This window comes from Melanerpes formicivorus, unplaced genomic scaffold (assembly GCF_026170545.1).
Source record: "Melanerpes formicivorus ecotype bairdi unplaced genomic scaffold, bMelFor1.0.p_v2 SCAF_65, whole genome shotgun sequence".
NCBI lineage: Eukaryota > Metazoa > Chordata > Aves > Piciformes > Picidae > Melanerpes > Melanerpes formicivorus.
Genome location: NW_027142417.1, coordinates 2,933,780 through 2,956,852, shown reverse-complemented (window position 1 = coordinate 2,956,852; position 23,073 = coordinate 2,933,780). Strand labels below are relative to the sequence as shown.

General features: G+C 53.7%; 1 protein-coding gene across 2 annotated transcripts in view; it reads right to left on the bottom strand.

Annotated features, from left to right (window-relative positions):
- Positions 1–23,073, bottom strand: part of PREX2 (phosphatidylinositol-3,4,5-trisphosphate dependent Rac exchange factor 2) — a 93,635-nt gene that overhangs the window by 54,040 nt on the left and 16,522 nt on the right. For both annotated transcript variants that reach the window (XM_068162527.1, XM_068162529.1), the window contains exons 2-11: positions 17,320–17,391; positions 17,123–17,245; positions 16,103–16,207; positions 14,246–14,347; positions 12,697–12,858; positions 7,419–7,552; positions 6,652–6,755; positions 2,311–2,460; positions 1,479–1,623; positions 275–375 (exon numbers count right to left, since the gene is read on the bottom strand). In XM_068162527.1, the coding sequence (XP_068018628.1) occupies positions 275–375; positions 1,479–1,623; positions 2,311–2,460; positions 6,652–6,755; positions 7,419–7,552; positions 12,697–12,858; positions 14,246–14,347; positions 16,103–16,207; positions 17,123–17,245; positions 17,320–17,391 (1,198 nt within the window). The remainder of the gene's footprint in view (positions 1–274; positions 376–1,478; positions 1,624–2,310; positions 2,461–6,651; positions 6,756–7,418; positions 7,553–12,696; positions 12,859–14,245; positions 14,348–16,102; positions 16,208–17,122; positions 17,246–17,319; positions 17,392–23,073) is intronic.

The window sequence follows — 23,073 nt, the reverse complement described above, 5'->3', positions numbered from 1 at the left end:
TTAAAGCCTTCCAGGCAGTCCCCCCTCCCCTTCTCTGCCCCCAGAATCTATTTTGCAGGTCCCTGCTTGCACTGCTGTGATGCCCAGAGCACAGAAGTAACCTGGCTGAATCAGTGGAGCCTCTCCCAGACAAGGGCCACAGCCCCACCAGGTCCCTGCAAGGAGGTGCAGCAGATCCCCTGAGCAAGTCCATCTCTGCCCCAAACTCAGTTAAGTCAGCTCCAATCACAGCAATTACCTTGCAAACAAGTGGGTTAGAAGTCATGACATTTACCATGATGGATGATGCCATTCTCTAGCAAGGCTTGGCCAAGATGAACTCCTTCTTCAGACTTGTGGATCTCTCCAATTTCCAGCAGCCAGGACACAAATTCACTGGAAGAAAGGCAGACACAAGCCCCAGGCTTCAGATGTCAGACCAGCAGGGCTGCTGCATTCCCCTCTCAGCTCCTTGTCTTTCTCTCTCACCTAGGAAGTGATTCTGGAGCCCTAATGCTCCCCACCTTTAAACCCCCACTCATTTCAACTCCACTATTCCAACACAAATACTTCTGCCTTCCCTGGAGATGTTTTTTTGTTCTCTGCTCAGAGGTTTGGCCTGCATGAAGCCTACCCTGCATGTGGGCAAGGCTTTCCATGTTCTCTGGCAGCTCCTGAACTAGCACAGTCACATTGGCCTTAGCTGGTGACCCAGGGGGCAGCAGAAGTGCACTCCCAAAGGGTCCTCTCCAAGGCCAGCAGGGGAAAGCAGGTGCTTGATGCCAGCTTTAAATCCTCCACAGCTCCTCACTACTCTTTGCCTGCTTCCATCAGCTTCACTGGGGGAGCAGGACTCAAGCACTAATCTTAACCCTGGCCTCATTCTGACAGCAGATGTGGGTCTCCCAAGCTTCATTTCCACTTTGGAGCTCAGTGGTATCTTCACCACAAGGTCTCTGTGTGAGAGCCCTGGAACTTCAGGAGAGCACTTGGCTGCCTCGTGGTCAGGACTCTGCCTCCTAAGCTGTTTGCTCACATTGACATTTTTTGGCTCTCTCTCTCTTGCACCCAGCCTCCTTCAGCCCCAGGCATAATGTGCCATTAAAAAGAGCCTCTGGATAAGAGGGGCAACGTTTCAAGCCTTATTTAGTAACTTTGTCCCTGGCATTCAGGCAAGAGAAGGACAAAGGTCTAGGCACAGAGGTTTTATGAAGTGGAGCAAAGCAAGTTTTGATGCCCTGAACTAGACATTTCAGAGCCAAAGTGCATTACTTTTGTCAAGGAACTCTTCCCTGATGCATTCTGCAGCCTTGTCCCTTCAGTAGAGCTCCTCTGCAGAGGAGCACACACCGAGGAGCTGCAGGCAGATCCACTTACACTCTGGCTAACTCCTGGGCAGGGCCAGGGCGAGCAGACACTGCAAACCCAGCGTGGTTTGCACAGGATGCCAAAGCAGGCTGGGAAGGGCCACAAGTGCTGCTGTGAAATGCAGACAGTACCTTCCAAGAAAGCATTTGGGGAAAGTGGTTAATTTCCTCTTCCTGTCCTTGATGAGGTTCCCTTCTTTGCACATCATTTGGTACAGCCTCTCTCCTTGCTCAGAGATCATCACCCACGTGTCCTGCTCCATGCCCAGCTTTAAGCCTGCCACAAACACAGCAAAGTGTGATGAGGTGATGCTGCTGGGAGGCTTCAGCTCCCCCCAGGAATGGAGAAGCAGATCCAATGATTACACATCAAAAGAAAGCAAAGAAGCTGCTTTCCTCTCCTCTCCTCACCAGGAAGAGCAGCTCCTCATGAAGCACAATCAGATGATAGCCAGGTTCCTCAGAGTGCAGTTAAACTGTCCCTGGAAGGACCCCACCCTGGGTGGGTGTTGCAGTAACAAATGCTAGCAGGGAGGTTTGCAGATTGCAAACCATGGCCATGGCAAGGCAGCAGCCACATCTTCCCAGGGGTGAAAGGAAAAGGCCTTGGGACTGCTCAAGAGTGATCAGCAGCCTGATCTAGTGTGAGGTGTCCCTGGCCATGGCAGGGGGGCTGGAGCTAGATGAGGTCCCTTCCAGCCCTGACAATTCCAGGATTCTGTGAAGATCTCTCTGCCACAGGAACTTCCCCCAGGGCATTCCCTCCCTGGAAACATCTTCCCACCTCCAACCCAGCAGTCACCCCCAGTATGCACAGCTCAAGCCACGATGCACCCACCCAGCACAGCCTGGGCTTACCCTTTCCAGCCCCTCAGGCTGGGTGTGACAGCTGAAGTGTGCCTGGCAGCACAACAGCAGAGCCTGGCTTTGTGGTGGGGCAGCACCAGGAGGGTTCCTAACTCACCTTTCCTCCTCTCTCGCTCTTTCAGGATCGCCTCCAGCCACTCCTGCTTCTCCTCTGGGGTTTTAGCCATGCAGACAAACCACTTGTTCTTGGCTGTGTTGTGGATCTTCCAGCCATTAATAACTGTGTGGCCACTGCTGTGGTAGTCAGCTGGGCAGAGACAGAAGGGTTTAAAGAGCTTCCACCCTTAACCAAGCCACAGCTGTTTGAATTCTGAAGAACTCAGCACTGCTCAGCAAGCTCAGGAAACACAGAGCACAAAATGAAGTTCAAGTCACCTGTGGCTTGTAGCATCAAACAATTCTTTGGGGTGGAAAAGGGCTTCAAGGTCATTGGGTGCAGCCCTTACCCCAGCACTCCCAGGGCACCACTAACCCACAGCCCTCAGCACCACATCTCCATGGCTTTGAACCCCCCCAGGGATGGGGACTCCACCATACAACTCTCCTGGTGCAATGTCAGGCCATTTCCCCCTGCCCTGTCCCTTGTTCCTTGGGCTCCAGCCTCCTTTCAGGGAGCTGCAAAGAGCAATGAGGTCTCCTCTCAGCCTCCTCTTCTCCAGGCTGAACACCCCCAGCCCTCTTCTCCAGACCCTTCCCCAGCCTTGTTGCCCTTCTCTGGACCTGCTTCAGCCTTCTTGGCCACCTGGGCACAGCCTGGCTCGTCCTCAGCTGCTGTCAGCCAACACCCCCAGGCCCTTCTCTGCTGGGCAGCCAGTCTGCCCCAAGCCTGGTCGCTGTGACCAATGGATTTCCCCTCTAAAACCCAGCAGAGGGTTGCCCAGCACATGGAGGAAGCTGTGGGTGGAGTGGCCACGAGGCCAGGCAGAGTCCCAGTGAAAGAGCAGAGCAGGACACTTGGAGCCCTCCTGCTGCTCTTAAAGGGTAATGAATAACCCCTTTAAAAGAGCAGCAGTGGGGGGTGCCTGGTACAGCACCCAGGGCTGCTCTGCTGGCTGGCAGATTTAAGCAAGATCAACCACACAGGAGGGGAAATTGCAGTGCCTGTGTGGCAGGTAAGCAAAGCACAAGTGTTTGATGTGCCTTTAGTGGCTACCTGCAGAAGCAAAGAGCTACACTTGTGGGCCCTGCTCTGATGCCAAAGATGCTGCACTGACCAAAGGCAACTCATTCTTCATGTGGCCACCACAGGAGGCAGCTGACAGCTGCTGATCTTCTTGGGCATCTGGAGCTTCTGGCTCTGCACATGCAAACCACCCTGCTACAAGCCCCAGACAATTCAGAGCTGATTACCCTTTCTTTGCTTCTATGCTGCCTAATCTGAACATTCCAGCCCATAAATCCTCTCCAGGAATTAGCTAGACAGACTCCTCCTGCCCAGCTAACAGCCTGGAATATCCTCCACCAGGATTACTCTTGCTTCCTGGGGGGAACTGTGAAGCCTAAATGCCTCCTGATAAGAGAGATGCTGCACAAATCACAGATTAAACCCAAAACTGGCAACCACCACACAGAATGCTAATAGAAACAAGAGGTCATCACTTTCTCACCACAAACTTTCATGAAGAATGTCCCAAGGCCAGCCCTGGACTGCTGCACTACCTCCACAGCTCTTTGGCTTTGCAAAGACTTGCTCCTACCTCAGCCCTGGCCTGTGGGACGGGCTGGGATTGTCCAAGGCTGACCCCTCGCTGAAATGCTTGCTCAGATTCACCAGAGCTCCCAGCAGACATGCTCAGAGCCCTTCAATAACTCTGCATTTTAATTAGATGGACAGCAGCCAAGCCTTGTGTGCTGGGCTGGGAAATGTCAGAAACCACTAGAAAACCAGGAGGCTGATGGAGCATTCCTGCACCAGCAGAGCTTCCCAGCACTCCCAAGTGGGATGGGGAAAGCTGGGCAAGAGTGGAGGTCACTTACCCTGCACCACCACCTTCACACCACTCACCCATGGCTGCATCACCTGGAGCTAGAGGTGTAGCAGAGAAAGGTCTCTTTCAACCCAGTCTGCTCCAGAATCCTCTGATAAACATGGACATCCCCTTCTGGTTTATGCAGTTGGTAGGACAAGAGGAAACAGCCTCAAGCAACACCAGGGGAGGCTTAGGTTGGACATCAGGACCAATTTCTTCCCCCAAAGGGCTGCCAAGCCCTGGCCCAGGCTGCCCAGGGCAGTGGTGGAGTCCCCATGCCTGGAGGGGTTTCAAAGCCCTGGAGCTGTGGTGCTGAGGGCCATGGTTGGGGGTGCCCTGGCAGTGCTGGGCTCATGGTGGGACTGGATGACCTTGGAGGTCTCTTCCAACCAAAGTCATTTATCATGGGGTTAGTGACATGACCTATGTATAATACCCTTTGCCCCCTTAAAAGCTCTCTGCTGAGAGGCAGCCCTCCTGTCACCCATGCACTGACACCAAGCCAAGAGTCAGAGGGAAGAGAAGCCTCAGACAGCAGCTCTCAGCTGCCAGACTTTGGGGGTCAGAGTGCTACTGAGGAAGGGAGGCTCTGGCTGCTTTGGTTTAGGGGTGACCTGGCAGTGCTTATGGTTGGACTTGGTGATCTTAAAAGTCTTTTCCAACCTGTGACTGAAGTACTTCTAAGTTCCTGAGACTCTAGGACCTTAGGACTGATGCTCAGAGCCACCAAGGGGAAAACAGCTGCAGAACATCGAGTCCCTTCCTCCTCTGTATGATTGTTGATGCAGGCTCTGGTTGCTGTTCTCTTGTAGAGCCTTTTCCTCTTCCATGCCTTGCTTCAAGGCATAAGGGGACAGAACTCAGACAGTGTAAGCAACCCTAAATCTGGTCTGTCCCCTGGTCTCAAGTGCTTGTCCTCACAGACTAAATAACAGCCAGGGAGCAACTGGCAGTGCCTCTACAAAGACTTTTCTCTCCAAAGAGCTGCAGACAGACCAACCAAAGCCACCACAACACATCCACCACCTTCCTGAGGCTCGCCAGGGGCTGTGTGGGCACATTGTCTGAGGAGCACACATGGCCTGCCCTGCCCTGCCCTGCCCTCCTCTGTAGCCCAGAGTGGTGCCGCAGCCGAGCAGAGAGCCTCCGGCGAGGGCACTGCTCGGGCCCGGCCTCATTTCATCACAAACATTGCCTTTCACAGGAAGCTTTGTTAATTCCTGCAGGCACGTCATTAGCATGACAAAGAGCCACGCCGGGAATCTGTTTTGCTCTTTCTGAGCTGCTGCTTACAAACAACCAAGACAACATTCCCACATCTCTCAGCCCCCAGCTTCCCTCTGCCAAGGGAGCAGAGGGTCCCAAAATCCACGGTGGAGAACTGTGGCAGCACCCTCTGCAAAGTCTTTCACCTCTAGGAAGAGACCTGTGAAGGGTACAGGAGGAAGAGTCAAGGGCAGAGAGGAGACCAGAAGCACTCAGAGCTTCCACTCTGCATCAGGAGAGGGAATGGATGGTTAAGGAGAATGAGAACCAAAGCACCCAAAGAGCAGATGCAGAGCTAACACGAGATCCAGACAACCAGATTCCCACCTCTGGGAATGAGGTGAGAGAAAGAGGACACAGCAGAAGAGGGCTGAGCTATAGTTCAAACACGGATGATAAACAGGGGATGGGAAAGAAGACATCTGGGGCAGCACAGGAGAAGAGCACAGGAACAGAGACAGAGCAAGGCTACCAAGTGTGAGGAGAAGGAACATGCTCCTGGCTCCAGGGAAGGAAAGCAGTTGGGGGGGCTTTAAAATACAGTAAAATCAAATTAATTAAACAAACAAACAACAAAGAAAGAAAGAAAAGCAAAACAGAGGGGAAGGAGTGGCAAGAAGAGGGCAGGAAGGTGCCAGAGGGCAGGGAAGGAGCACAGACACTGCCACAGTTCCATTGCCATCATTGCTGGGCTCAAAGCTTGAATTCAGGTTTCTCACCCCAAAACCTGACACCTGCAGGAATGCCTTAGGAATGCTTCTCTGGTGTAGGTCAGGAGAATGCCAAACCACCCCAGGGGCTGCACCTCTAAAGGTACTGAAAGAAGGAGGATTCCTTTTTGCCTTAACCACCTCTGTCCCAGCTTCAGCAGCTCAGGTCTCTGAGGCTTCACTCCAGAGGTAACTTCTCCACTTGCCTTCACAAATACGTCACACACCTGGGGGGATAATCTCTTTCAGAGTGCTGGGGTGCTGTGAAGGGGAGTTAAATAGATGGTCTTTAGCTGAGCAATAAATGTCTCCTTGGCTTATTGCCCTGTTCCTGTCGGTGTGAAACAGCCAGCTCCGAGCTCCTGCCCACGGACCCCGGCGAGCAGGGACGTGGCACAGCAGCAGGCAGGGGCTTGGGATCAGCCAAGGACAAGCAGCACCCTGGAGCTGCTCTCAGCCTGCTCTGTGAGTGAGCAGCACACAGGCACTCACCTGTGCCATCGTCCACGTTCTCCACCTCCATCACCTCTGTGTTTATCCTGCCCCTGAAGAGGTACCGGTGCCCATCTGTAGAGGCTTTGCTGTTCTTCAGCCGCCTGGGGAAGCAAAGAGCAGGTGAGCAGCTCACCCAGCAGCCCTCCCTGCGCCCCTGCACTGCTCCCTCTGCCTTCCCAGGGCAACTGAACCGGGAGCCGTCGGCTGGACAGGGCACTGCTGATGCTAGCAGAGATGCTGCCTCTGGGAAGAGCGAGCTGCAAGTTACCGGATGACAGAAGAGCTCTCCAGGGACAGCTCACCCTGCAAAACCTCTGCTCCAGCTCTTTGCCACCTACAGCCTGCAGAAGCTTGTTGCTGAACTAAGGAATTGCTTTCTGGTTGCCTTCCCTGATTGGAAAGGCAAAGCTGGAAACTCCTCAGCCTCTGGGGCTGATGGGACAGTTTGAGCTGCACTACCCATTTGTTTGCTCTAGAAAGGCAGGCTGTTTACCCTGCCCAGGGGAGAGGGAGGCCATCACATGCAACCTCTCGTGCAAGACTGACAAACCAGAGTCTCTCCCCACACTTCATCGCTAGGACTCTGCATTCCTGCAGCATCCTCCCCAAAGCCTGCCCTCAGCACTCCTCTGTGGTTGGCAGAGCTCTGAACATGCTCCGACCCTGCAGCCACCACGGGCAGCAGCCACCCTGCCAGTGCCCTGATGGCCTTGTGAGGATTAGCTCTGCTGTGAGGGAAAGACCTGCTTGTGCAGAGTACCAACCTGTGCTTTTTCTTGCAGTAGACCAAAAGGTTATCAAAGAGAAAGAATATCCTCTCCTGGATGTTCCCTGCCGAGATCTTCAGCAGCAGCCCACTCCGCAGCATTTCCGTGCACGTGTCTGTGATGTTGGAGCCCTGAAAGCCATTGGGGAGAGAGCTGGAGGACTCTGCACCCCCACAGGGCTGGAGGAGTGCCTTACCCACACTCACAACCCCAGTGGAGAGAGCAGCAATGAGCTGATGGGAATCTGTGACTCTGCGATGAAATGGCAAATCCTAACGATGCCTGACAGCAGCTTTGCATTCATTTAGTGTTCCCCAGGTTGGATGAGGCTTTGGGCAGCCACTTCTGGTTGGGAGGTGTCCCTGCCCATGGCAAGGAGTTGGGGTAGATGATCTCTGAGGCCCCTTCCCACCTGAGCCATTCCAGGAGCAGCTGGGGGGGAGGATCTGGGGCTTTTTGAACAGATAAAGTTTAATCCCTGAAGTTTCCAAAGCACACCACGAGACCTGTCCTGAAAAACCAGGTCAGCTGCACACAGCAACCCCTCCCCTCAGCCACTGCAGCCTGAGAACAGGGCTCTACTGTCCACTGCTGAGCAGCTTTCCCTTCACCTGAGGGACACCTCGGGGCAGGGTCGCAGCCGTGGTGCTGTGGCTGCAGGTCAGTGACTTTTGCTGTGGCTGTTGATCTGCTGAGGTCTGAGGGAAGAAGCTAAGAGGGTCAGGAGTCAGAGCTGGCTGTGTGACAGCACATGATCAGGGGGAGCAGGCAGAAGTCACAGATCCTGGCTTGTTCTCCAGGACTTGTACAAGGGGAAACAAACAGACCAGGGGAAAGGGCCACAAATTCTGGGCTTTAAAGCAAGCCTCACTGCCATGCAGCTTGGTGATCCAGGGGAAGAGGAGGGAGCAGAACACTCTGTGCTGCTGTCACTAAGCTGTGACTCAGGCTGGGTTTGGTTTCCAGCTTACCACAACCCCAACAATTGTGTGTGCTCTCCTCTCCCCGCAGCATCCCCACAGCCTGCCCGGGCAGACTGCTCCAGCTGCAGAGCTGCTCTCCAGCTGAGGCAGCCACCTACACAAGCCTGACACCAGGCCAGTGAGTGCAGCCACCTGGGAGATGAAGTGAGAGAGTCCTTGTGCTGCACATCATCTTCCTTGAAACAGATGTGCCATTTTTTCCATGGATCTGTATTTTTATCACAATAAACACAAGCTCCATTTTGTGGCAGTGGTGCAGAGGAATCTGAGCCATGCTTTGATCACATTCTAAAAATAGCCCTTTTGGGGGGGGGTCCCCCCCCTTTCCTTCCAGTTGGGGCCAAGCAATGTGCTAAGCATTTCCTTCTGGAAGGAAATCTCCAACAAGTTTGCCTCTTGATTTTCAGGCCATGCAGGACCCCAGATGTTTGTTTAATTAAATCCACTCCCAGGGGTTGCATTGGGAGGGGGTTGGGGTTTGGGGCTTTCTTTTTTGGAGTTGTTGTTGGGAATCATTCAAAACCCTCTCAGCTCTCATCCAGGCTCTGGCATTCTCACCATTCCAAGAACTAACCATAAATGAGGTTTGAAAAGGATGCAGGTAATAAGATCAGGGCAGTGTGGAGAGATTGGGCAGCCTGTGGCTGCCATCTGATAGCATCAAACCTGCTCAGCTGAACCCCAGTGACCACCACCTCACTCCACTGCAAATGTGCTATTCTGGGCCCTTGGCACCGCTGCAGAGTTCAAGCTACACTGAAATCCTAAAATTAAATCCAGGACCAGAGACTCCTTGGGGTTGGAAGAGACCTCTGAGATCATCAGGGTAGGGAAGAGCTGAAAAGCCCCAGGGTTGGAAGGAAATTGTTAATGTTGTGGTTCAGAAGGGATTCTGAGCACAGAAGGAGGCAGCCTGTGGTTCACACACTGCCCTCCATGTTGCTCCCTCTCCTGCTTGGTACCTTTGCTCCTTAATAGCCATTGCCCCCATGGAAAAGAGGAGAGCTGGTGGGGACAAGTTAGTGCTGTTGGACTCCAGATGAGAATTTTCCCCCATGAGCACAGTCAGACACTGGAATCATCTCCCAGGGGCAGCAGTGGAGTCCCCTACACTGGGCAGTTCTCAGCCTCAGCTTGCCAGGCTGCTGGGCCAGCTCCTTTCAGCTGCACCATCACCCAGCAAGGCTGGGGCAGACGATCCCTGGGGTCCCTCTCAGCCTGGATGCTGAGATTTCCAACAGCAACCATATCTCCTACTGCACATCCTGCTAGGGATTCAGAAGGAAGCCAGTGCAGCAAAGTGGGTTCCTTTTCCAGGGTCAGAGGCTTGAGAGCCATCAGCTCTTCACCACCTCCTCTGCCTCACAGAGCACTGGGTTGGTCAGGCTGCAGCTCTGCACTCCAGCACCTTCATTAAGATGGGTTTGCTAACTACCTCCAAGACTCAGGCACTGAGAGCAAGCAGAGGAATTTTAATCACTGCAGTGCAGCAGAAAACTTCATTGAAAAGTTGAGGGCAACAGGAGTGAAGTCAGTGATGGGCACTGAGGATCATCAGCAGGATTCCCTCACATTCCAATACTCATCAGGGTAAGCACTTCATGGTTACTGCTCTGCCAGGAAGCTGCTGCACAAGCCCAGTGCAGCTCCATGTCCTCACACACTCAGCTGCCATCACTGCTGATGGTCAAGCCCCTTGCAGACAGAAACTTCTTTCCACCCAGTGTGAAGAAGCTGCTGTTAAGATATTTGCTTTGTTTGGTAAGTGCTAGATCAACAAGGGCTGCTCTGGAGCTCTGTTTGGAGCTCTGCTTCAGCTAAGAGTTGCAGAATGGGTTGGAAGGGACCTCAAAGCTCATCCAGCTCCAACCCCCTGCCATAGGCAGGGACACCTCCCACCAGCCCAGGCTGCTCACAGCCTCATCCAGCCTGGCCTTGAACACCTCCAGGGGGCATCCACAGCCTCCCTGGGCAACCTGTGCCAGTGTCTCCCCACCCTCCTTCTAAAGAATTTCCTCCCCATCTCCAGTCTCAGTCTCCCCTCTCCCAGCTCAAAGCCATTGTCTCTCATCCTGGCTCTCCCAGCCCTTGGCAAAAGTCCCTCCCCAGCTCTCCTGGAGCCCCTTCAGGAACTGGAAGGCTGCTCCAAGCAGTCCTTTCATTTTCAAACCCCTTTTCTCTTTCAAAATCATTTCTCTGAGGGCTTTGATTTTGTTTGATGTGAGGCTGAGGACTACAACTGAACACAGACAAGTTCCTCTGAACACAGAGCAGCAGCCACACAGCTTCTGTCCTGCCTAGAAGTCCCTTCTAGAGGCACAGTGAATGTCTGTGGAACATTTCATAGTGACAGCCCTGTGCCAAAAGTCTGCACTGCTCTGACCTGCAGCCTGAGGATTCTCCTGCTCAGGCTCATTCCCTCTGCTGGCACAGCAATGGCAGACTGGAGTTCTTGGAAATGCACAGGAAAACCCAAACCAAACACAAAAACCTCCAGTGAAAATTTCCAATCCCTCCATGAGCTGAAGGAGGACAAAGAGCCCTGACTAAAGTGAGAGTCATTGCTTGGCCCATGCTGAGAATGGCCAAACCTTCCCCCCCTGCCCCCTGAGCAGCAAACCAAAGGGCTGCCCCAGCCCCCAGGCTAGGAGATGGCACATGGGGCAGGCAGGAAACAACTCTGCAGTGCCATGGGCGGTGCTGAGGGGTGCCCTGCTCAGGCTGACGTTTCTGCTCCTGCCAGACCAGGGCTTGCTCTGCTGAGCCCTTCTGGGGGACACGGGGAGGGTGAAACCACCGCTGCAGGAGCAGAGCATGTCCTGAGGCACCGCAGGGTCAGCAGACTGCAGCTGTGGTGAGCAGGAGATGGAAGGAGGGAACAGAGCTGCCTGGAAACTCTCTCTTGTTTCTGATGTTTCCTCTGTCCCTGCGAAGAGCTACTGCAGAGCTGACTCTTCTGGTCAACATTCTCATTTTCAGCTGGGGAACTCACTTAAGGTTCACAGAGATGCACTCAAAGCTTTCTCCACCTCAGTGCCCTGAGCCCTTTCCTTCCTCTGCACTGCACAGAGCCATTTCCCACCAGAGAGCCGAAAGATCAGGCCTCAGCCTATCAGGCTAAGGTGCAGAAAGGATGATTTTCTTGCTGTCCTTTCCAGACAGCTTTCCGCTGAGCTTAATGGACTGAAACCTGTCCCCCCAGCTCCTCTCTCAGGAGGAGAAGCAGCACAGTGGCACAAAGTGCTCAAAAAGCCCCAAGAGCCACCTCCACGAAATCTGTGTCTGCAACCCCCCTGTGTCTTGTGCTCAAACCTGGCTTCTCTCAGGAACGTTTCCCCTGCCTGCTTTCTCTCTCCTTTTCTGGCACTCCTGTTTGCCTCCCACCCCCGTGTGGGCAGCTCAGACAGCCCCAACACAAAACTCCTCAGGCAGTTTGAAGATCCCCTGGCGTCTGCGTCCATCCTTCCGGGGAAGCTAATCACAGTGCTCAACACCTGACAAAAGGCAGATTTTGGCGCTACAGCTGGGGGCTGCTGTCAGCTGGGGGCTGCTGTCAGCTAGGAGCTGTCCCCTAACTCGCTCAGATCTCTGCTTTCTTCACAGAACTGAAGGATTTCAGCTCAGCCACCTGCAAACCAGAGCAAAACCCCAACAGGTCTGCGGGGTCTGAACACCTCGGTGTCAGCTTAGCTCAGCCTACAGTGAGAGACTAGGCACAGGGGGGTCAAAACTTCTGGACTCAGTGCTTAACAAAGGGATCCTACAGGAAGGCTGCAGAGGAACTTTGATAAGGGTGTCCAGGGACAGGACAAGGAGGAATGGTCTGAAGCTGAGGCAGAGCAGGGTTAGACTGGAGCTGAGGAAGAAGTTCTTCAGTAGGAGGGAGACCTTAGAGCTGCATTTCAATATCTGAAGGGGACCTACAGGAAGGCTGGGAGGGGATGTTCAGAAGCAGCTGTGGGGATAGGACAAGGAGCAATGGTTTGGATCTGGAGCAGGGCAGATTTAGGTTGGACATCAGGAGGAAGTTCTGCACAATGAGAGTGGAGACACTGGAACAGGTTGCCCAGGGATGTGGTTGAGGCCCTTTCCCTGGAGACATTCAAGATCAGACTGGATGTGGCCCTGTGCAGCCTGTTCTAGCTGAAGGCATCCCTGCTGAGTGCAGGGGGGGACAAGATGCCCTTGGAGGGTCCCTTCCAACCCAGCGCACGCTGTGAACCGCAACAGGAGGGCAAGGCACGTCTGCACCTCCCTCCTCAGTGACCAAGGGACAAATCTCACTCCAGTACCTCCCAGCCCTCCACATGGGACTGCCACTCTTCCAGGAACTCCAGCTTTTCCATCTGCCTCTTGGCCTCGTTGATGTTGGAGCAGACAGCTTTCATGGCCTGCAGGGCTTCCATCAGCGCCGCGTAGTCGCTGTGCTTGCGCGGGGTCCGCTTCAGCAGCTCCTGGGCACAGGAAGGAAAACAAGGGACCTGCCTGTGACATCTGGGTGCCTGTGACAGGAGGCTCTCACCGACAGACCACAAAGCAGACAGGCTTCTTTAACTCAGTGGGGAAATGCGAAAGCCTCCAGCACGGTGCCAGAGCAGCGCACGAGGAAATCAGAGACAAACTCCTGAGCATAAAGCAATCACACCCGAGGGAAATCATTTGCACCACAGCTGCTTTCTCTCCCTCCCCCAGCACTGTTTCTTCAGGGTGAGCTTTGGGGGGTTGGGGTTTGTTGTTAGTCCCTTAGCCACTTTGCCTTTGTGCCTGCAGAGCCTTCATTGACAGAACAGAGCATACATAAAATGAAGGGAAGCATCAACAAGCAGCCAGGGGAGCCACAGGCACACAGAGAGCTGGGGATGACTCAAGCCTCACTGCAATCATTACACTCCTCAGGCTCTTTTACACCCCTGGATTAACCTGCTTCCTTCCAGGTGCTCATGGCAGTGCCTCAGCAGCTACACTCACACAGCCATGTGCCCAGCACTCAGGTTCCAAGCAGCTCCTAGAGCAGAATCTGCTTGGGCTTCCCTCTCACAGTTTGAAACAACAAACATCATTAGCCCTTAATCTGTTAAACAACAGCAAAAATGGTTTCAGTATCTATTTTCCTGCTGGTTGCATGATTTGATTTCCTACCATGGAAACATTCAGGGACTCACTTTTCATTAAGTTCTAAGCCCTAACAGTAAGGGAGGAATAAATATCAGTTGAGAATAGATGTGAATGGGCACAGCACCATCCACAGCATCTGACTGCTGCTCTGAGTTTGTCTGAAAATTCCTTTTCATCCATTTTTCATTGCCAGTTGGCTGATGGTAAATCAGAAGCAGGCTGCAAAGCAATTCTGCTACCCCATGTGTTTGGAGCGAGAAACAGCTGAACTCAGACTCATTGAGCTCCCTGCAATGGCTCAGCCCTGTGCAGCCAGGGAGGTGCAGGGGAGAGTCACTCTGTGGAAGAATTTGGGGTAGTAGGAGGAATTCCTTTGGCTACTAGGAAGAATTCCTTTGCTGCAAGAGTGGTCAGGCATTGGGACAGGCTGCCCAGGGAGGTGGTGGAGTCCCCATCCCTGGAGGCATTCATAAAACACACAGCTGTGGCACTTTGGCACATGGTGTAGTGGTTGTGGAGGTGCTGGGCAGAAGGTTGGGTGTGATCAGAGCCTTCCCAGCCTTGATGACTCCAGGATTTTTCACCCAGCCAAACTGCTCTAAGTTCTGATGCCAGCAGCTTCAACGAGAGCAAGCCTGGGGCTGGTGTCTAACAGCTCCTGCAGCTCAGAAAGGTGCTTAGCAATCAGGTAGAGAGAGCAGAGGGTCCTAGAGACAGCAGCTGTACCTTGAGCAGCAGGGGGTACTTGCATATCCTCTGTATGGGCGTCACCAGGTACCCCTCCAGGGGCACGTCCGTGTTCTTGCGGCCCCCCAGCAGCATGCAGTTCTGCAGAGGGAACAGGGCCACCCCTCGTTAACCACCACCACAAGGAAAGCACCAGCAGCCAAGCCCAGGTGCCAGCAGCACTGGCAGAGCTAGGGGCAGGCACTGCAGACACCCATGGCACGAGGGAGCTTTGCAAGGCTGTCAGGAGAACAGGCTGGACCGCAGAGGCCACACAAGAGCCAGCATCTCCCCCAGCCACCTTCTAGATTCCTCCAGGCAGCTTCTCCATCCAGCCTGGCCAGGAGAGGGCTTCTGGGGGAGTTTCCAAATCAAAGACAGCAAATCAAAAGCTCAGAAGATGCTCTCATACTCCACCAAAGACAACCCAGGTGGCCACTGTGGGTGCTGCTGCTCCCACAAGAGTTCACCTTACTGAGTGGCAACAAAGCTGGGCTGGAAGGCCTGAGCAGAGCCATCCCCCAGTGCTCTGCTTGCATGCCTCTGTGTCAGACATGATGGGCAGCTAATAAAATGCTAAAGGATAAGTTTTCACCAGCCAGGCACCTACAGAAGCAGTGAAGATAAATCCTGGCTGGGAGCCTCCATGACAAAGCAGCTAAGGGAGTGAGGGAAGTGAAGTAAAGGAGTAAGGGCTTTTGGGGCTAATGAGGTATGGAGGGACAGCACAGCAGACACTGGGAACTGCTGGGATTCCAGGGGGAGAACAGACAGCCCCACAGCCAGGGCACAAATTGGTCTATGGAGGGCCCAGAAGGAACTGTGAGGCAATGGTGTGAGCTCATCCCCAGCTTCAAAGGGCAAGATGCCTGACCTGGGAACACCAAACAGCAGCAGTCCAATGCAGCCAGACATTGACAGAGGCCAGGAAGCTGGATGCAGACAGTGCTGATGGAACAGAGGCCACACCACTGGGAGGTCACTGCAGGCAGCACACAGCTCACAGCAAACATACCCAGAGCCAGTGCTGCCAGGGGCATCTCACACCCACCCTCGGGGCTCTGTGCCCAGGGGCAGCCAGCTGCAGTCTTATCCTAAAGGATCTCACTCAACCTGCCAAGGAAAAAGCTTTTCTGGTGCAGACTGAGCAAGGCAACAACCATGCAGGTTTATGTGGTGACTCTCTGTCCTCAGAGGGCTGGTTTCAGCTCCTGCTTATTCACAGCTAATCACATTTCTAATGACCTGAACTGCCCTGTCTGCCCAGAAAGCCTCAACCATACTCTCACATCACAGCCAGACCTCTTACTCTAGGCTGGACTGCTGCCCTTCCTCTACAGACATGTCCTGAACCTATGAGCCCATAGCAGATGTGAAAGGCCAGGAGCACCCAGCACTGACACACTGAGCTGCCACAGCTTCACACAAGCAGCTCTCTGCAGTCTGCATCTCCTGTTCTGCTTCAGCCTGGCCACGCTGCACCCAACACAGAATCATCTGTGTGAAGCTCCTCAGTGTGGGGCAAGTACCAGAGCCTGGACCTTCTCCTCAGAAGTCCTGCTGAGTCCCCCAGCTCCCTTTTCCATAGCTTCTTTACCTATCCCTCCCCAGTTACCTTACCCTACTCTCTTTCCTCCCCCAGAGAAGCTGGATGGACCTCGTCCCTTGGCCAGCACGGCCAAGGCAGGCTGCATAAGGCTGCCAGCCACACGGACCCCAGTGGGGCAGTGAGACCTCCACCACCCCCAGCTGAACTGCCTGCCAGCTGCTTGTGGCTGGTCCTTGGTGGTGGTGAGAGCTCCAGCAGCCCTGCCTGGGCAGAGGCTGGGCCAAGCCCCCAGCTCAGAGCCTATTTACCAGGAGGAACGCCCGCACTGTCCTGATCTTGTTCAGGTCAAGCAGAACTTTCTGTGCCTTCTCGTGGTTGCTGCAGTACTCATCATAGATGCGGAATTGCTCCTTCTGCAGAGACAAGGACAGACATTGTTCTTCACTTTAATTAGTAAAACATGGGATGAGCACTTTGCAAAGCTGAGCAGCTAACACAGCCTTCCTTTGGGGAGCTCAGCTCTTCCCACCCCCCGGTTATTATTTGAGCTCCAGCCCCGCAGCAGAGTGAGCAGCAGTCTGGAAGTGTCACTGGGGAGCCTCAGCCACAGAATACCAGGCTGGAAGGGACCTCAAGGACCATCTGCTCCAACCTTTTTTGGCAAAAGCCTGGTCTAGACAAGCTGTCCCAGCACACTGTCCAGCTGAATCTTAAAGTGTCTGATGGTGGGGACTCCACCACTTCCCTGGGGAGATCAACCCAAGGGCTGATTGTTCTCCATGGGAAAAGTTTGCCTGGTGTCCAACTGGAGTCTCCCCAGGAGATCCTCCCCACTACCCCTTGCTGCCCCTTTTGACTCCTTGTGAAAAGGGAGTCTCCATCTTCTTTGTAGCAACCCTTTAGATCCTGGAGCACAGCAAGGTGCCAGGCTCCCCTGAGCCTTTATTCTGCAGGCTGAACAAACCCTCTTCTCCCGTGGCAGCTTCCCAGCCCCTGCATCATCTTTACCACATCTTATGATCCTTCTACCTCCAGCTCACACAGCAGCTCTGGGCTCAGCCACGCTGCAGGGCTCCCTTGGTCAGCCTGGGCCAATTTGGTGAATAGGAAAAGGATGAAACTACAAAGGATCACCCAGCTGGTGTGTTCTGCATTCTCCTCCTCTCTGCTGTGGACAGGACAGTAACCCAGAGATGACCTCAAAGCACTATGCAACCAAGGGGTGTTTTGTCCTGGTGACTGTGCACACTCCTCATCACCACAGTAATTAGTAAAGGCAGCTAGGAAAGGAATCAAGTGGGAGGAGGCTGTGCTAGAAGGCAGCATACATAGTGCAGAAAGCAGGTCCCAACTTCGTGCTGGGCGCTGGGCTCTGGCTGCAAGCACTCCTCCACCAGCGACAGGAAGTTTCTGTGCACTGCCAGAATGTCTTCAATGTTTGAAAACAACATCTGCAAGAGAGGGAAAGGCACATAAATAAAACATCAGCTAGGAGGGAGCAGAAACAGGCAGTGAGGAGACAAACCTTGACTGTCTCTTCTGTGACATTTTTGTCCACCTTGGCTGCAGCACACTGGGTCATGCGGTGAAGGAAAGCCTGGGGGAACAGCACACAGAAGGGACAAGTTAGTTCAGGAGGATCTGAACAGCTGTGGGCATTTCATGCCTGGGATTTGCTTCCCAGCTCTCTTGTGCTTTGGGTGCAGAGCCCCAGCAGAGCAGTGCTCAGAATCCAGAGCTGGTATTTTCCTTATGAAGCACTTAGTGGCTCTGCTCCCCTAACCTGGCACAAAGCTGCATCGACACAGCCATGAAGAGAGCTAAACCAGGGGGTGTTAATGCAGCTGGGACACTGAACAGCCTCTGAGTCCCACTTCCACCCCACACTCAGGTCACAGCCAATCAAGAGCAGATTGAGCAGTTCCCAGTCTCACTCCAGCACCTCACACAGTGACCACAGAACAAGCCACAGATCAGCCACTGGTTTCAGGAGCTCTCTGCATGAAGGGAGACTTTTCCCACACTGAGCACAAGATTCCTGATGCCCTGAGACTCAAATCTGCTGTGGAGGAAACTGGCTCAGAGAGCCAGCTGCCTCTGGCTCTGTTTGGTGAAAATGTTCACTCTTCCCTCCTCCAGAACCTCATCCTTGGGGGTTGGAGAAGTCAGCAATGCCACTAAGGAAACAGCAAAAGAGGAAGGTCTCTTGTATCTCACATCCAAGACCTGCAAACAACAGGAGGAGACGCCCAGGAAGTGATCCCAGAAGAAGTCAATCAGGTCTCAGGTACAAAGGGAATCAATAATTTGCACTTATTCACCCATCCCACTGGGAGGGCTGCAGGATGCTCTGACACCACCACAGGGCAGACCAAACCCTGCCATTGACAATTCCTCACACAGACACAGATTCCCCAGCCATGGAGCTGGCACAAGTGCCAGGTCTGCCATGAGCAAGTCTCTGTGCATTGTCCTCTGCTCACAGGCAGGCTGCAGATCGCCCAGAAGCAGCGACAGGCACCTGCTGTGAGGAGGGACAGTAGCCCTGTGCTTCTCTCTGCTGCAGCAAGATGGGTTGGACATCAGAACTGCATTACCTGCTGCTCTGCAGGCTGTCAAAAGCCAAAGGCAGTGTCCTGCACAGCAGCCTGAGGCTTCATGCACTAGAATTGATGCACATCAGATTCCAGGTCCCAGCAGAGCACCAGGCTGGGTTTGTTGAAGCACTTCTGCTTGAGCTTTGCCACCAAAGACTGATTTCCATAGCTAAGGCTCCAGCAGCAGCTGTGGCAGGCCCCCTGTGCTCACCCTCCTCTTCCCATTAACCTGTGCCAGAAGCTGTGGAGGAGCTGCTGAGGCTGGCTTCTGAGGCTGAACAAAAGACTCCTCTGCTCCCTCCAGCGCCCCACCAGCTGAGGCACCACCTGTTTCTCCCATCCTGCCTGCAGGACTGGATGAATCACAAGCAGCAGAGAGCACCAGCCAAGGTCAGAGAGATCCTTCCTCCCTCCCTACACCCACTGCCACATCTGCAACACTTTCCTACTGCTCATTTCCTTTCACAACTCACCAAACCAATCCCTTCTCCTTCCACCCAACCCGGGGGCATCCATCTGCCTGAAGGAGCATCCCTGGCCTCTCGAAGCACCCATGAGCTCAGCAGTACGCACACACACGAGTGCTGGGCTGAACACAAATCTCCATCCTCTTTGCTGCACTTTGGGACCATCTCAACCTTTTCTCTCCCACTGCCTGCTGAAGCTTTTCTCTGTCATTTCAGAACATTTCTTCCAAGAGAAGAAGAAGAAAACCTTTCCCCACCCTGTCCTGTGTCTTGTTCACATTCTCTGCACTTCTCCCCTCACTCACAGCATTTTTCACCTTCTTACTGCACATCTTGCCCACCTTTCCTGCCCCCTGAGGCTTCTCATGTTCCTCCTTTGATGAGGGAGTCTCCTTAAACTGCTCTCCCCACCTCTGAAGGCACCTAGGCTGTGACTGTGCTTTCACGTCTGATCCCATCCTTCCTTTCAGCACCACAGCAGATGACAGCCAGAGCCACACGGCCCAAGCCCAGCTGCCCTCAGCCAGGAGGGAAGTGTGAGGTCTCCACCCTCTTCCTTGTACCGAAGCCATTCTCAAAGAGATTTAGTACAGCCTTTTCCTGGCCCAGAAGGAAGAGCTCTGTTCCCTTTCCTCCCCAGATGTCAAGAGCCCTCTCACTCCTAGCTAAGATCTTCATGGTGGGAAATGCTTCCCGAGGAGCAGCTCTGCTCTGGCTGCTCAGCACAGGTCTGGTTGGGCACAGATGGAGCTCTGCTCACAGGTAAGGTCATGCCCAAGGGAATCACCAAACCCCAGGCTGGATGCCACACACCCTGCCTGCTGCCATCCAAAGCCACCTGCAGAAAGCTGCTACAAAATCATCTCAAAGCTTTCTTGATTAAAACACAGCTTACCAAGAGCCCCCTGGGCTAAGGAATGAGCACCCCCCGGCAGCTGAGCAGGAGGCAGAGTCTGGTCCCAGCCTGTGGCCCTGCTGGTGCAGGTTACACAGTGAGCAACATCCCTCTAACCATCCAGCTGACCCTGCAGCTCTCTCTCGGGTGGGAATGGGGGAGAGAAGACATCTCCAAACAGCTTCCCTCCCATGAAAGTCAGCAGTTTCCTGCACTCACAGAACAGGAGGTTCCCACCAGGAATTCTCCTGAGCTCAGCTGTGTCCAGCACCAGCAAAGCAAAACAAGAGCAGGAGAGCTCAGCACGAGTGGCAGCAGCGCTCTGTCCCCCCCACAAAGCAAAGCTTCATGCTGTGGTTTCTGCTTCCACTGCTCCTCCTCACCAAGCAAACACAAATCTGAGTTTCCATCTCATTTCACCCCCCAAATGCTGATTTTCCTTCCCACCAACACAAGATCACTCCACGTTCCTCCTGCCTCCCACGAATCAGCCTTGTGAACGTTCATCTGCTAGGTGGTTCTGAGCCCATTCCCAGGGCACTGCAGTCAGGAAGATCTTTCCCTGGGTCATATCTGATTCATCAGGTGTGCAAAGGCAGAGATACTTCACCTGCAGCCTCCCCCTTGGCTGGATGGCCATCACAGAGTGCGTGCAAGAAAATGTTCTTTCCTTCATGCATCTAAACATCTGCTGCACATTAATTACATCTCAGGGTGTTTACCTGCTAATCTCAGCTCCCATCCATCACAGAGCTTTCACTTCTTGGAGGCTATAATGACACCAAGGACACGACTGTAGAGCAATAAATGGAGCATGTCCACATCCAGAGGGGAGCTGCAGGAACAGAGCCAGAGCTGTTTGGATTCCCCCACACCAGCAGGGCTGCCTTGCTGTCACATAAATCTGTAGTCTCAAGATATATGGAGCTGGACTCTCCGTGCCTGCTGGGGAGCAGTAACCACACACTCCCAGGCTTTGCTTCTCTCCCTGCTCAAGCACAGGCTCTGCTTCTGGAGCTCTCACCCAAACCCATGGCCTGGCTCTGTTTGATGAGCTCCCAGCTCGACCCTCTGGGAAGCAAGTCCTGCAGCAAGACTGCATGGCTCCTCCTGCTCCTGGCCTTCCTTTCTGGGAGGGAACAGAAGACACAAGCTGGTTGCAGTACCATTCCTTGCCCTCTTCATCATTTCTTTTGTGGTTGAAATGGGTATTAGGAAAAACTTCTTCCCCAGAAGGGTTGTCCAGGCTTGGACCAGGCTGCTCAGGGCAGTGGTGGAGTCCCCATCTCTAGGGGGGTTTCAAAGCCATGGGGATGTGGTGCTGAGGGAGGTGGGTTGGTGGCAAGCTGGCAGTGCTGGGTCCAGGGCTGGACTCGACCTTAAAGGTCTCTTCCAACCAAACAATTCCATGACTCTGGTGCTGGGACTTTAAGATGAGAGAGCTTCTTACTGCCTCTTCCTGAGACAAGAGCCTCATGTGTCTGGGTTAAAAGTAAAAGCTCTAAACCATCCTCCTGACTCTATTCTGTCAAAAATAGCAGCAGAAAGTCTGCCCCTCCCAAGCAGTCCCCAGGGACATTTGGGCCACTGCTTCTATTGAGAGGAGAAGACTGAGCTGTGCCAGCACCACACCCTCCCCTCCAGACCGCCGGGACCCTACCTGCAGGCAAGCAGCAGAGCTGGGTGGTGGCAGCAGCCATCTGCCCATGCTCAGCCAGAGCCTGGCAGCACTGAGCACTGCTCCTGGGACACCCTGCTGCTCGAGGACCCCCATGGTGACTGCACTGACTGAAGGTTCCCCAAGGATCAGAGCAGGTTTTTAATCACTACCATCTTTCCTTCCATTCATGAAAGTGCTGTGAGGAGGAACAGCTCCTGCCCTCCTGAAGCAAAACCCATCCCATTGTGTAAGCCATTCAATCCCCAGACACAGCCTTCTAAGAACAACACGAGGAAACAATGGTGTCAGTGGGACCAGGAAACCCAGGAACTATAAATAAATACCAGGTATTGTTTCCCAGCATCTTCAGCAGCTTTGGGCCCTGCAGCCCTTCCTCTGGGGGAGGAAATGAGGCCTCTGAAGGTCTACCTCGGGTCCCTGAGAGGCCACACAATTTGCCATACCTGGGCAGCCTGAAGGCACTGAACTTGCAGACGAGGAGCCAGGCACAGGCTCATCTCCTGGGCAATAAAAGCCACCCTGAGCACAGGTCTTGACTGCAAGGTGCTGCTCCTCCACTGCAAAGCTGATTTCCTCCTTTTTCAAGGGACAGGCTATGACTGCCTCCGAGATGCCCAACCCATCAATGCCCAACTGCATCAGTATACTGGGAGAGCCTGCAAATGCAGGCAAAATACCTGCAGAGTGGCTAGAGAGCAGCTTCAGGAGAGCTGACACCAGGAGCAGGTCTGACACTCTTCAGGTCTATAAATAATCCTGGTAGAAACCTTCTGATCTTCCTTCCCCAAGATCCTGCCTGCAGGAAGGACCAGCAGCAGGGAGACAAGCAGGGCAGCAAGGTCAGGTCAAGATGTCCTCTACTAACATCTCTCCAGATGTGTGGCACTCACAGCTAAGCCCAAAACGAAGCCAAAAGGCAGCAAAAGGTGCGGGGAGAGAGGGTGACTGCCGCTGAGGAAGCACAAGGCCAGGAGAACTGCCACTTGAGACACAACTGAAGTGGACACTGCAGAGGGAAGCAAGCACAGAACAGAATCCTTGGGCTTTCAGGCTTCCTCTTGCTCCCTGCAAACTGCCTGTTAAGGGTTGCTAATAGCTGTACTTTAGGTTTTCCCCCAGGGGCGTGTGAAAGCAGCTGGGATAAGTACAGAAGAAAGGTGCCAAAGCCACAGAGCTAGAAACTTTCCACAGGCTTCTCTCTTTCTGCCAGAGGAGTCAGGGTTTCACTGCAAACTATTTTTCTAGCCTCTTCTACTGCAAGGCCTGCAGGGCAATGCTTCCAGAGTGGATGCTGCCTCCATCCATAAACAAAGCCATGGCTCCCAGGAGAGCTGACCTTCACCTGCCAGCCCAAAATAGTATGGCCAGCTACAGAGCAGCAGCTCACACCCTTAAAGGATGTCTGACAGCATTATGGAGCTAAGCACTGCTCTGGACTTCCAAGTTTGCTGCAGACAGCACCTCCAAGACTAAAAGAGACAACTAAACCCAACAGAAAAGCAATGGCAGCAGCTACCCAGGGAGGCAGGAGGAGGCAGTGGGGATCTGTTGTTCTTGTGAGAAAGAATCCCAGAATGGCTCAGGTTGGAAAGGACCTCAGAGCTCATCTACTCCAACCTCCTGCCATGGGCAGGGACAC